Raw genomic sequence first — 13,749 nt, forward strand, 5'->3', positions numbered from 1 at the left:
ATGGCATGACTCCATGGCACTGCAGTTTGTGGCACGATAGTTCTGTTAGCTTGGATGTGAACTTTCAGGCTGTATCTGCTTTTCTCAAGGAAAGCAAACAAGTACTTGGAATAGATCCCATCATTCTTAACAATATCAGAACCTAGACATAAAAATGATATAAATTAACATCAAGCAGAAATTGTTGTATTTATTATGCTTTTTAGATTAATTTATCTAGAAAATAAGAATAACAGGAAAATTAATCTTTGATATGGTGAGGTGCTGGAATGGGTTGCCCAAGGAAATGGTGAATGCTCCACCCCTGGTAGTATTCAAGGCCAGGCTGGACGGAGCCTTGGGCAACACGGTCTAGTGTGAGATGTCCTTGCCAATGGCAGGGGGGTTGGAACTGGGTGATCTTAAGATCCTTTCCAACCCTAAATATTCTATGATTCTGTAATATGCAACCTGTGCAGCTCCTAGTTTTGATGGTATGTTAAAACTGTTAGAGATGACTGCAGCCTGAAGTAAGATGTCTTTTTGTATGGTGTTTTAACTCAAGGAAATGCAAATTTCTTAACAAAATCACCTGTTATTTCCTTAGATGCTAAAGAACAGATGATTTTCAAAATCAGACCAGTTTTTAATTACTTCTTACGTGCTTCTATAGTTACATATTTGATTCTGCTATGATTGAGTTCTGGTTATGCTCATTTCAGAATTCAGCCACCTGTGATGATAAACAAATAGACCAAAATCAGAAGTGAGCAACAGAAAGGTAACAGATAAAAGCAGTGGTGAAAATAAGCCTTCACCGCTGATTTAGGTAGTTGAAACAATAACAGTATGCATTACAATTGATGTACTTACATAAAGATTGAAATAAATGTTACATTTCAAAAAGGAGGATAAAGCAAATTTTGTAAGAGAATGTTTCATTGAAGGAAATCTGTTTTTACGTGTTTATACATACAGATTATAAACTTCGCATATACATTATTGATGATTCTGCAGTTTGATTTCATTCAGGAATAAATGCAAAGCCTTCCTCCAAAAGCCATGTTGGCCTATTAAGAACACAATGTCCTTCAAAGCAGGATTTTTTTTTTCACAGATGTAGATGCCAGGAAGATCAGAGGAACACCCGAGGATAAAACAGAATATATTTCCACTTTAAAACCCTATCTGATAACCAGAAGCACCAAACCCCAAACCTGCCCATACGCATGAAGGATGCCTGAGTGGAGCTGGTGCAGGGTGCAGAGGCCTGCAGCACTATGCATAGGAGGGCAAAGTGGGTACCTGCCAGGCTCCCCTCCCCGGCTGGCTCTGCTCCAGGAGCAGCTTCCCACTGCTTCCTCAGTGATGCCCAGCTTCTTCCTGGTTTCCCACCATGGGATGAGTCAGGGTCTTCCAGCCTATCTCTCTCTGCCAGAAAGTATCTGCCAAAATCCTGACAGCTGGAGCCCACCAGTGCCCCAGTGGGGCTGACCTCTGCAAAGGCACGGCCAGGCTTGTGCTAACCATAGGCAAGTGAGGTCAGTCCTCCCTCCATGGAAAAGCAGGAGTTTTTAGCTATCGGGACTGCTGCTCTCACAGAGAGTATGCAGAACTGGGGAACCCATAGCCTACTGGGGTTTGAGCAGAGGTTTGGTAAATCTAAGAGCATCTTCTCTGAGCAGCACCCTGAACAGCCAGCTGGGGATGGGATCCCTGCTGTTACACAGAGAGAATGGCTTGATGTTGTTATGGCATGTTACATCCACCCAGGCATCCGCTCACAGTTCCAGCTGGCCACATAAAGCACTTCTAATGAACTTCCCATTTTCCTGCAGATATTGTTTGTGTCCAGCTAACTGCAGCCAGCTATCCGCTCCACCCATGCACAAAAGGGTCTCCGCCTCCACTCCCTGCAAGGCAGAACTTCCAGGGCTACTCGTTAATGGCCTGTCACTGATAAGAGAGAGAATTTGGCCAGATAAAGGATCATGCCTTCCCAAAATCTGTCCAAAGTTGAAGTTATATGTTTGAGTGTGCCCCTTTTTCTTGGAAAGGAATTTCTGTAAGTAAACTATATTAATACAAATTAAGCTATCTTGATCTTGCAAATACAATGTGCTCTCCATTATTCCTATCCTTTTGCTTGGAACTCCACTTTGTAATGCGTCCTCTTGCTCTTTCTTCCATCCTTAAGGTTTCTATCACATAGCCCAAGCCTTGAACACACTCCTGCAGTACCTGTCCCAGTTCTGGGACTTTGACAGGCTCTCTTTCTGGTCATTTTCCAGTGTAGAAAAGGGGCTGTAGCAATTTAGGAACTGGAGCAAGCAGTTTTGTGCATCCTAAGGAAGAGGAACAAACAGGGTTCATGTTGCTCTCACAAGTCTAAACTGAGGAATGAATGCAAGTGGATTTAAGGACTGCTTAGTAAAAGAGAAATGTATTAAAGATAGTTTCACCTCCTCTGAAGATCTAAAGTCTTCTGCATACAACTGAGTGTCTGAGCTGGGAGTGATTCACATGGAAATGAGGAGTGGCACCAGTGCAGCTGGATTTATGGTAAATAATTAGCACTGGGAACTCTGATCCAGGAAGGTCAATACATGTAATAAGGGAAGTTCTGCATCACCTTAGCTGCTATAACTTGCATCTGAGGTAAGGTTTCTCCAGACATCCTTGGCTAAAACCTAAGAAGGCCAACACCGAATCATCAGTCTCCATATGAAGGACACCCAGACCTGCTGCCATGTAAAATTCTTTGCTACTGGTAGGGCCTCCCTGCTACTTCTCTGTATCTTAGAATTGACTTATATTTCTTCCATGCCTTAAGTGGCAGAAACACCCACTGCTGCTCTTTGAGCAGCAAAGAGGATCTACTGCTCAAGTCTGTGCAAAGAGATTAGGCTCCTGGAGTGGGTGACTACGGGGAACTCCACAGCACTACAGTATCATAACTCCAAGTGGCAGCTCACCCCAGTGCCAGTTACCTCAATGCACTATAGAGTGAAGGACTTCGGTGTCTCCCTGCTTGAGAAGTGGCACGCTGCAAGATGGAGCAGGAGATGCTGGGAAACAGGCCAGGGAAGTAGCAAAACCGGCCATACCTATTTTACAAGAGTGTTTGGGAAGAAATGTCACTACTCCACCTCTGCAAGATATATATTTCTATGTAAGGCAGTGAGTGTCTAAGGATTGCCAAGGGAAAGAAATTCTGGTCAGTATCGTGTGCATGGAAGGATGGGGAAGGAACAGCATATAAACAGGGTCACAGCAAATCTGCTGCCTTTGTGAGACTTTTGTGCTATCAGGCTACTGCTAAACTTAAACAATGAACAAAGAAAGGCATTGGGGTCTTGAATTTCCAACACAGAAACTAAAGGTTCCTTTAGAGCAGATAGTCATGAGCCATGCCAAACACTCGGCAGAGCTCCTGTGGTATCTAAAGAAGCCTCTCTCCAGCACTCCTCTTTTGTTAAGGCTTGCAATCATGTCATCATGGAATTGTGTCCTATTTCCTTTAATTATTTTCCACTCTGTGGATTGTGCCACTGTCATTAAAACGTGCTTTTGAGGACTGAAACTTGTAATTCGTTCTCTGTTTATGAGATACAGAGTGCAATGCTAATTATCATGCAAATTAGCCTCACCAATAGGTAGTGGTTGCTTTATTATATAAACATCACATTTTTAGACAATTGCAACAATTTGTTGCTTTCTTTTTAAATTAAGGCACTCATATAGCAAGTTCTGAGAAGCTGGAATGAAGACTTGTGTCTGAGCTGACTAGGAGAGACCAAAGCCACAGCTCACAAACTGCGGTGTTAAAGCAAAAGTCTGGCCAAGGTGGTTAGTTCACTATTCTTCTCTCCTATAGAGTCCAAAACATTAGGCACATGAAAAGACACCATACCCCTTGTCATTTGGGTACAAACAGGTACTCACTCCAGCATGGATAATGGAATGATTTCATCGCTACTAGAAAAACAAAAGACAGAAATTTAGCTTTGATTTTTATTACCTTGTGCACATAGAATCACAGAATCCCAAGGGTTGGAAGGGACCTAAAAAGATCATCTAGTCCAACCCCCCTGCAAGAGCAGGGTAACCTACAGTACATCACACAGGAACTTGTCCAGGCGGGCCTTGAATATCTCCAGTGTAGGAGACTCCACAACCCCCCTGGGCAGCCTGTTCCAGTGCTCTGTCACTCTTACAGTAAAGAAGTTCTTCCTGATGTTAACGTGGAACTTCCTATGTTCCAGTTTACACCCATTGCCCCTTGTCCTATCATAGAATCACAGAATCCCAGGCTGGTTTGGGTTGGAAGGGACCTTAAGGCTCATCCAGCCCCAACCCCCTGCCACGGGCAGGGACACCTCACGCTAGAGCGGGGTGCTCCAAGCCCCTGTGTCCAACCTGGCCTTGAGCACTGCCAGGGATGGGGCAGCCACAGCTTCTCTGGGCACCCTGTGCCAGCACCTCAGCACCCTCACAGGGAAGAGCTTCTGCCTAAGAGCCCATCTCAGTCTCCCCTCTGGCAGGTTAAAGCCATTCCCCTTGTCCTGTCCCTACAGGCGCTTTGACAAGAGCCCACTGGCCTGCACTGCCCGGGTGTCACCAGCCCCCGAGCAGGCCCGCCCCGTGGGGACCGTGCCACCGCCTCTTCCCGCCCGCCGCCAACTGGAGCGGGCTGTGGCAACGGCAGGTTGCCAGGCAACGGCTCACGGCGGGCAGCGGCGGGAGGTGAGCGGGTGCCGAGGGGCCGCGCTGAGGGGAGGCTGCTCCAGGGGCCGCGGGCAGCCGGGCGGAGGGGCGTTTGGAGAGGCGATGGTGCCGCGGTGATGGGCACTGGTGGTTGGCCCGGGCCCCTGCGAGGAGTTGCCGCTGCGAGCTTTACTCCGTTTTCGGTGTGCGTTGAGGTTTGTGCTGCTGAGGAGGTTAGTTTCCGTGCGCTGTATGTGTGAATTCAGTGCTGCTTCAGTGCTTACAGGTTATGAATACGTGTGCAAGGTCTCAGCTGCGTGATCAGTGTTAAATCGCTGATGGGTTCACCTGGTCTGGTACACTGTATTTGCTAGTGGGAACGACCTGAGATGCTGGTAATGTTTCAGTTACTATTTTATTTATATTAACCTATACTGTCTTGTTACACAGCGTTAACTCAGAATGTCATCATCGCTGCCACCACCCTCGTATTTACCTGTACATAATTGTACTGCACCTCTACGGGACTTGGATCTTCAGGGGAAGCTGCTTCTTCATGCTGCTGAGGCAAGTTCATTCTGTTCCTGTTAAGCTTGATTTTTTCATACTGTTTCCTTTGTTAACAAGATTCAAAACGTATTTCACAACATACTTCCTAGCTACTGATGGCAAGTACACGATATTTCAAAAAGTGGGCATCAAAATGGTATACTGAAACTATGGCAGAAATAGTGTTATGTTGTTTTCTGCTTACACAGATGGGCTGGGATAAATGAAAGACAAAGCTTAATCTTTAGAGATGCTATTTTCACTAGAAGTAATTAAATTCAAGAACTTAGTTTTGTTTAGATAACCAAGAAAAAGCTATAGAGACCTGTGCTGTGTTGCACAAATTGAGGTCTGCTAGGAAACGTAAGCCTGTAATAAACCAAGATACATAACCGGAGTGTAGTATTTGCCTTATGGCGACAGTTGAAAGCAGACCAGTCTACATTCTGATTCTCTGAGGAAGTGTTTGGAGAAGGGGTGAATGTGATGGCAGGTTCCTGGTGCATGACAAGGAAGCAGGGGGGGAATGGGATGCGCTTAGGTAGTAGGCACTGACAATTGGCTCTGGACTTGCCATGACACGGGCAGCATTGTGTTCCTGTGCAGCTCTGCCTGGTGAGGAGCTTTTAGCTTTTCCAGAGTGGGAAAAGAGAAATGCCATTGCTGCCTCCAAATTGGAAGAACTCAGCTCTGGTACATAACATTGGTGTCTGATCAGGAGTTGGCCTCCACCTCTGCTGGGGGCAAATTGTATACTTTTGTACTATGGATTAGGTGTGTTCTGTGAGTGATTAGTTTGAGTTTTAATCACTTCTCCTAAGTGATTCTGCTGGAGGGCTGACTTGTTTTATGTTGATAGCCTTGAATTAGCAAGATCAATGTCCAAACTGTGAGTGATACTAAATGTTACATAATTATGAATGCTGTTTCAGGGAAAAATGAATGTGCCACCTGGAGAAGCAGGAAAACTCTGTTCACTGATTCAACCATATGAAAAGGATTATCATAGAACTACACAAGCCATCCAAGATGGAAAATATTTTACTGATCTAAGCAAAGAATCTGACAGCCTAGAACACCAAGTAAGAAAATATGTAAGGCATAAACATAGAACCAGTATGAGTGTACATTTCTTATATGAGTTGTAAACAGTTAGTCTTTTTATCTTCTTTAATAGATCTGTTGGGAAGGTTTTTTTGGTATGTCCTATGCACTAAATTGGACAGGACATAACGAAGTTGGAAGGCATTTGGTGGGCTAAATCAATTATCATCTGAAGTAATTTTTCAATGTTTCCTACTTGTCTTGCAGTTAAACAGTAAAAACATGGACACATTGATGCAGAAGTTAAATGAAACCATGTTCCAAAATACTGTAAGTAAATTAAAATTTCTGTCTCTCTTTGTTCTGTGCTGTACATCAGAAAATGGCTGCATCATGAGATCATATAGTTTGAAATTACAGTGGCAAAGTGGGAATGTTTGTGATGCACCATTGCAATGTAGGATCTTAGGGTCTTTCATCTTACAGCTGAAATGTTCATCAGTGTGCAGTACTGTTACATTGCTGTGTTCAGACATTCAAATAACTTTTTGGGGTTTGTTTGTTGTTTTTTTTTTCAATGAAGATTCTCCGGAGAAAAACACTTGAAAGGGAGAAACAGGTTAAAGAACTTACATCCAGGCTTCAGCTCGAAAAAGTGAGTGATCAGTTGTGTTGGAATCCATGTTTTCTCCCAGTGTAATAAATAGCATCATACAGCGTATTTCCATAGACTAACAGATTTCTGTTTATTTCTCCTTCTTAGGCCAACGTACAAAAGGGAGACCATTTGTCAAGATCAGCAAAGACAATACAACTTCACCTGCAGCGTCAGATTCAAAGAAAAGAAGAGGAAAATGATGAATTAAAAGAGAAAATACAGGTCAACATAGTTTTTACTTTGTGCTTCGGTTTATTTGAAATAACTAGCAAAGCCTTATTGTGGTCTGAGTTTGATTCAGATGTGAGAGTTAAATCTTAAAGTACCACTTGAAATCAAACTCTTGGTAAAAGAAAAATCCCAAACAGTAAAAATCATCAGCATTTATATTTTGCACAGTCTGCCTGACCACACTGTTTTGATTGCAAGGTTTGTTGTTTGTTTTGTTTTTTCCTTCTTTCCTTAACTTGTGCATACTAGCAGTTCTGAATAGATGTTGAGCACACAGAAGCATTTGCACTCACCTGACTGTGCTCTCTAAAAGATAGATTATGATCCAGAGGCAGTCTCCAGTCTCTGTACAGTCAATAGAAAGAGATAGGCAAGTCCTCAGGATGAGTGGCTGTTGCAAGATAAGGGTGATGAATCACCACCTATTTATTGACTGTGAATGAATCAATAAACCTCTTAATGCTGACTAAAAGAGAAACACTTAAGACTAATGCCTAACCTCACTTTGTTTAAGGTAGCTGGGATTCAATTTCCTATTCTGTAAAACAAAAGGTAAATTTGGGCATTTGCTTCAGTTACTGACTTTAGAACAAGGCAAGGAAGAGGTGATGTGTTAGAGGCTGGAGCATATGTACCCTCAAATTTCAGTATTTGAAACTTGTCAAGAACACAGGCATGAATGAGAAAACATTGGCTAAAACAGAATGTATTTCTAACTTCTAAACTTTTTTTTAGTAGCATATAGCCCCTATTAAGTCTATAATTTAATGTTAAGGAATCTATAGCAACTCAGTTTCAAAAAAGTCATGCATATCTATATCTGTATTAAAACCTCCTTTTCTCCTAAATAAAAAACACTTACTTGTTCTATTTAGTACAACTACAGAATTCCAACAGCATTTTCATTAAAGTAACTTGATATATAACTGTATTTTCATTCAATCTTGATTTACAATATTGATTCACAAGTTTTGTTTGTTTGCTCTTCAAAATGTGCTGAAGTCAGTTGATAGCTTAAAGCCTGTTGATGATTTTGTTAATAATCCGGACAAAAGCTTACGAAAGCTTAGCAATACCCTTATGAAATCAATCCTTCATTTAAGTTTACCTCAGCCACTGAATGATGCCCAGAGCACTTATTGTTAGTGTGATTGTGACCTCCTGTGGTTATAACAAGCGATAACAGCTGTGTGCTTAAACCAACAGTTCAAAGAGACCTTACATAGACTCTGATTTTCTATTTGCTCTATTTACTGAAGGTGTTCTTCTGCTGCCCTGCCCAAATCATGTCTTTGTTCATCAAATGCCTTATAAGCATCTATATATGAGAAGTGCTTCCTGCCTATTTGGGGTTTTTTATCATTTTTTGAAGCAGTACTGTACTTGAGACCCTCTTTTACTTGGAAAACCACATACTTTTTTCAAGTTTGGGGGCCATTAGCAGGACCTATACTGAGAAATACCCTGTCATATGCATAATATGTGTATTTTATATCAACTGGCAAATAGTAGCTCAAATATAAGGCTGGCACATTAACATAGTAGGTAAATGGCATGTCATTGTGGTCTTTATTCATGTAGAACATAATTAAGTGTCAGACCTAGTCTCAAAGGAAGCTTGGTCATATTTTTGATAAGCTGTACGTACCACCTTAGGAAGAATCAAATCTGAGATTCTCCTTAAAGCAGAGTCCAGTATTGTTTTTATTGTATATATGCAGTGGTTTAATGTCTTATGTTTTTTTCTCATTCATATTTAAGTAACAAATGATATGTAGATGAAAAATGCAAAAGTCATGAAGTTAGAGATGTGTTGTGGTTTAAACCGAGCCACACAGCTCGTTCACTCACTCCCCCCCCTCTTCTCCCTTTTTCTTGCCTTCCCCCCCGCCCCCGCTCCTGGAGGGATGGGGAGGAGAATCAAGAGAATGTAACTCCCACGGGCTGAGATAAGAACAGCCCAGTAACTAAGGTATAACACAAACCACTGCTGCTACCACCAATAATAATAATGATAAGAGAAAATAACAAGGGAAGAGAATACAATACCACCCGCCGAACAATTTCAACCCCCCCAAAGAGAGCCCGTGCCCTCCCTGGGCATGACGTACTGTGGTATGGAATACCTCTTTGGCTAGCTTGGGTCAGGTGTCCTGTCTCTGCTTCCTCCCGGCCTCCCCTTGTCCATGGCAGAGCATGAGACTCACAAAGTCCTTAGTCAGAGTAAACAATTCTTAGCGACAACTGAAAACATTGGTGTTATCAGCTCTGTTCCCAGGCTGAAAGTCAAAACACAGCGCTGCACCAGCTACTAAGAAGGAGAAAAACTGACTGCTACTGCTAAACCCAGGACAGGATGTTTATTATCTTAATGATCTTCCTGGACTGGATGGGGTTAATTCATTGCCTTCATCAGAGTGATGTAAAAATCCAGTTAGTCAGAAATACTAACAGTAGTAGAAAAGACAATATAATGACAGTTGTAGAACTCAGCTCTCATCTCAATTGCATTGTACACATTTCATAATATGATTAAATGCATTAAAAATACATTTCATGCAAATGTATAATTTCCTGAGTGTTGCAAGATCAAGCACTCAGGAAATTATAAGTTGTCCTTACAATGTGTGATTTAATGCTGTGGGTTAAGCTTTATCACAGCCTCTTTTAATTATCTTTAAACAATTGTCTGCTGTGGACAAGGCAGTGCTTAATCTTTTCTTTTACGTTTTCTCCTTCACTATCCGTTGAACACAAAATACAACTTTCCATAAAAAATTGTTTCTCTTTCCATAAAAAATAGTTTCTTCACTAAAAATTCTGTTTCATTATTACAGTGGGGCCATTATATGCCTGGGAAAAAGTCAGAGATCTTGCAAGAAGATAGTGTATTGTCATCTAATAACAGACCATATCATAATGTGTGTATTCAAGAAGTACCCCAGCCTTTCCTAGCTTCTTGACTTAAAAAACCCCAAATCCAAGATCTTAGAATCATAGAATAGTTAGGGTTGGAAAGGACCTCAAGATCATCCAGTTCCAACCCCCCTGCCAGGGACAGGGACACCTCTCACTAAACCATCCCACCCAAGGCTTCATCCAACCTGGCCTTGAACACCGCCAGGGATGGAGCACTCACAACCTCTCTGGACAACCCATTCCAGTGCCTCACCACCCTAACAGGAAATAACTTCCTCCTTATATCCAATTTAAACTTCCCCTGTTTAAGTTTTAACCCGTTACCCCTTGTCCTGTCGCTACAGTCCCTGATGAAGAGTCCCTCCCCAGCATCCCTATAGGCCCCCTTCAGGTACTGGAAGGCTGCTATTAGGTCCCCATGCAGCCTTCTCTTCTCCAGGCTGAACAGCCCCAACTTCCTCAGCCTGTCTTCATACAGGAGGTGCTCCAGTCCCCTGATCATCCTCGTGGCCTTCCTCTGGACTTGTTCCAGCAGTTCCATGTCCTTTTTATGTTGAGGACACCAGAACTGCACACAATATGCCAGGTGAGGTCTCACAAGAGCAGAGTAGAGGGGCAGGATCACCTCCTTTGACCTGTTGGTCACGCTCCTTTTGATGCAGCCCAGGATACGGTTGGCTTTCTGGTTTGCCAGTGCACACTGCCGGCTCATGTTCATTTTCTCATCGACCAGCACCCCCAAGTCCTTCTCTGCAGGGTCGCTCTGAATCTCTTCTTTGCCCAATCTGTAGCTGTGCCTGGGATTGCTCCAACCCAGGTGTAGGACCTTGCACTTGTCGTGGTTGAACTTCATAAGGTTGGCATCAGCCCACCTCACAAGCGTGTCGTGTCTTAACTTTCATATGTCAATTTTATATGCAGTTATACTGATCTCCATCCCTAGTTATATGCGTGCTCACCACAAATTCAGAGCACATACTGCTACTACATTGGTGAATATCACATCCCTGATATTCTTGATCATCTTTGTCCTGAGTTTCCCAATAGGTATTTTCTCTTGCTTACTCCTGTATCTATCTTGACTAGCTCCTTGTATCAACCATAAGATTTGAGGTACAAAGATAGTATGGAAACGGATTATAAATGTAATTGGTATTTCTGATGTCACAAAGTGATCTGTAAGGTATAGAAATTTAAAAGATTTTATGTTTAATTATTCTGCAGACTCTACAGAAGAAAATAGCAGTGTGGAAACTTCAGTTTGGTGAATACAAGCATCAGATGTTAGCCTTAAAGGAAACAAGTGAGCAAAAGAAGACTGCTCTGAAAAAAGCAGTCAGGTGCCAGAAACAAAGAGCTCAGCACTTCGAAGCAGCTGTGGAAAAATTAACCTCCAAAATAAAAGAACGTGTGAGTGACTATGCTGTGAGCAATTGGGAGACTTTCTTCTGTGGAAATGGGAAGAGTTGGTTGGTCCTGCTGTGTTTGTATCTCTTTTTTTCCTCCTTGGTTAAGGAAAAGGTTGCTGTAAGTGACATGCAAGCTATTACTACATTTTTTTTTTTTGGTTAAAATTCAGTGAATGTCTTAATCCATTGTACGCTTTGAACCATAGTACATAAGAGAAGTCTGATCAGACTTCAAAGGTCAGTTGCATCTTTCCTGATCTTCCTGTTAGACCTTGATGAATATGCACTGACTTAACTCAGAAGTACAGTTTACCGAGAATCCATGATTGGGGTTTGAAGTCTTTGTTTTCTTTATCAGTGTAAGACATCTTATGTCATACTTATACTTCACTTTCTGTTTCTAAGCTGCTTGCTCTGAACCTTTTCAAAGTCCAAGCAGAAAACTTCTTTCATCCAAATTGTTCCTTAGATTCTTGCACTACATATCCCCACAGCGTGTCAGTGTTCAAAAAGTCCAGGTGGATCAGAGCTGTGCTGAGATCTTTATTGCCTTATTTAGGCTTCCTAGGAAGAGTATATTTTCATGCCCTCAGATGTGTTGCCATAATTTTGGATATGTCAGTATTAAAGGTACATTTTTCCAGTTATTATGCCAGGAGATGATTAAAAATGGGGTGGGTTTTGTTTTTTTTTTTGTTTTGTTTTGTTTTCTTTGATGTTTGTGAGAAGACAGTAGTTGATCCTTACCTACACTTGGCAGTACAGAGGGATGACAGCTAACTCCTGGACTTTCAATGTTTTGTAGTCACACTGTTGCTTTTGCTCCCCGTTGACCTGGTGTACTTTCAGGATTGCATGTGCTGGTTAATTATTCATACTTCTTTGAGGGACTTTACCTAACTTTGCATTTCTTACTCAGCAGTTATCTTTTATCCTTAAACTGTTTTGGCAGGATTTTGGTTTTGCATAGATTTCTGTAATTTCTATGCAGTAGAGATGTACTGGAGACAAATACTTTTGTTGTAAGAAAAACTTTTAATCTTAAATTTTGAACTAAATGGTCGTATTCTACAGTGCCAGTGTGACTCTGCCTTGAAAGTAAGTCTCTATTTAGACTTCACTTGTTTAAAATGTGAGTAGTTTTGTTCATTCTCTCTTGAGACAAAACTGACATTGCTTTGTACCAGAGAGATCCAATAAAGCCATCTTATATTAAATTACTCTTGTGTTTAGAAAAATGGGTAGAACAAGATGGCATTTTTCAGTGGCATTCTTTTGTTTCGTAATTTGTAATTCCTGTATTGTGTAGGAAGTCAAACTGCTTGAGATACTGTCAGCTTCCAGTGTCTGGAAGAAGCAGCATGATAGAGTGGTTGAAGGAAATACAACATTAGAAATTCAAACGGAAGATCTTAAGAAGTAAGTTAAACTGTTGATCTGTTCTTTTGGTTCTGTAGTCACACTGTTAATATTTAGTAGTGCAGAACTCAGCGTTGACAGCGTAAACATGTTTCTGTAGTCACATTCCTAAATTCTGAGCAGAATTTAGAAGTTGCAAACTGCAACAAATTCAAGATTTTTGGCCTCCTCTGCTCTATTTCACTACTTGTTTTAAAACATTTTATGAAAAGAACACTGAAGGAGTATGTTAAGGTACAATTTAATATGCACAGTGAGAGTTTTGGAAACATTGTGCATTTTACAGAAGTTCTTGCCTATCTAACAAGGCAGATCACAAGGCTTTTGGAAGACCTGAAAAGAAAGGAGGAATGGAGAAGAAACTCAGATGAGGAGATTCTTGGAAAGCTAAATGCTGTTGATTCTGAAAATGAAAAGATTCACCTTGAAAATGAAAAATTAAAGGTGAGACCATGATAAATCATTGTTGAGTGGCTTTGCATTTCTGATACATTAATGAAATAATCACAGGAATTTCCTTTGGGCCTTCTGTATAGAGATCCCAAACCTGTAGAACAAATTTTGCTATCCAATTTTTACAGGAAGTGAAAATGAGACACAGAAAATTTATCAGTGGAAGTCTATGGCAGAGCTAGGAACAGGGTTGTCTATTCATCTATCTGCTTAACCAGGATGCCATTTATTTCAGTCAGTAGCTACACAATTGCTTAGCTAGAAGTTGTTATTTTATTTGTAAAACTTCCTTTCAAATTAAACAACTGAGCTTAGCTCAATTATTAATTTCAGCTTCTGAAGGGTTTACAAGTTCTTTGTTTTATTTATCCTCCAAAGTAA

At 41.4% G+C, this 13,749-nt stretch overlaps 1 protein-coding gene across 3 annotated transcripts in view; it reads left to right on the forward strand.

The window, feature by feature from the left end:
- ODF2L (outer dense fiber of sperm tails 2 like) overlaps positions 1-13,749 on the forward strand; it is a 48,579-nt gene that overhangs the window by 23,816 nt on the left and 11,014 nt on the right. For 2 of the 3 annotated variants that reach the window (XM_065675581.1, XM_065675579.1), the window contains 9 exons: positions 1,818-2,044; positions 5,137-5,253; positions 6,168-6,317; positions 6,547-6,609; positions 6,863-6,934; positions 7,043-7,159; positions 11,312-11,497; positions 12,806-12,915; positions 13,224-13,359. In XM_065675581.1, the coding sequence (XP_065531653.1) occupies positions 5,149-5,253; positions 6,168-6,317; positions 6,547-6,609; positions 6,863-6,934; positions 7,043-7,159; positions 11,312-11,497; positions 12,806-12,915; positions 13,224-13,359 (939 nt within the window). In that variant the 5' untranslated portion in view covers positions 1,818-2,044; positions 5,137-5,148. Of the gene's footprint in view, positions 1-1,817; positions 2,045-4,812; positions 4,920-5,136; positions 5,254-6,167; positions 6,318-6,546; positions 6,610-6,862; positions 6,935-7,042; positions 7,160-11,311; positions 11,498-12,805; positions 12,916-13,223; positions 13,360-13,749 lie in introns of those variants that run through there. The other variant, XM_065675580.1, reaches the window with a different exon arrangement.

This window comes from Lathamus discolor, chromosome 3 (assembly GCF_037157495.1).
Source record: "Lathamus discolor isolate bLatDis1 chromosome 3, bLatDis1.hap1, whole genome shotgun sequence".
NCBI lineage: Eukaryota > Metazoa > Chordata > Aves > Psittaciformes > Psittacidae > Lathamus > Lathamus discolor.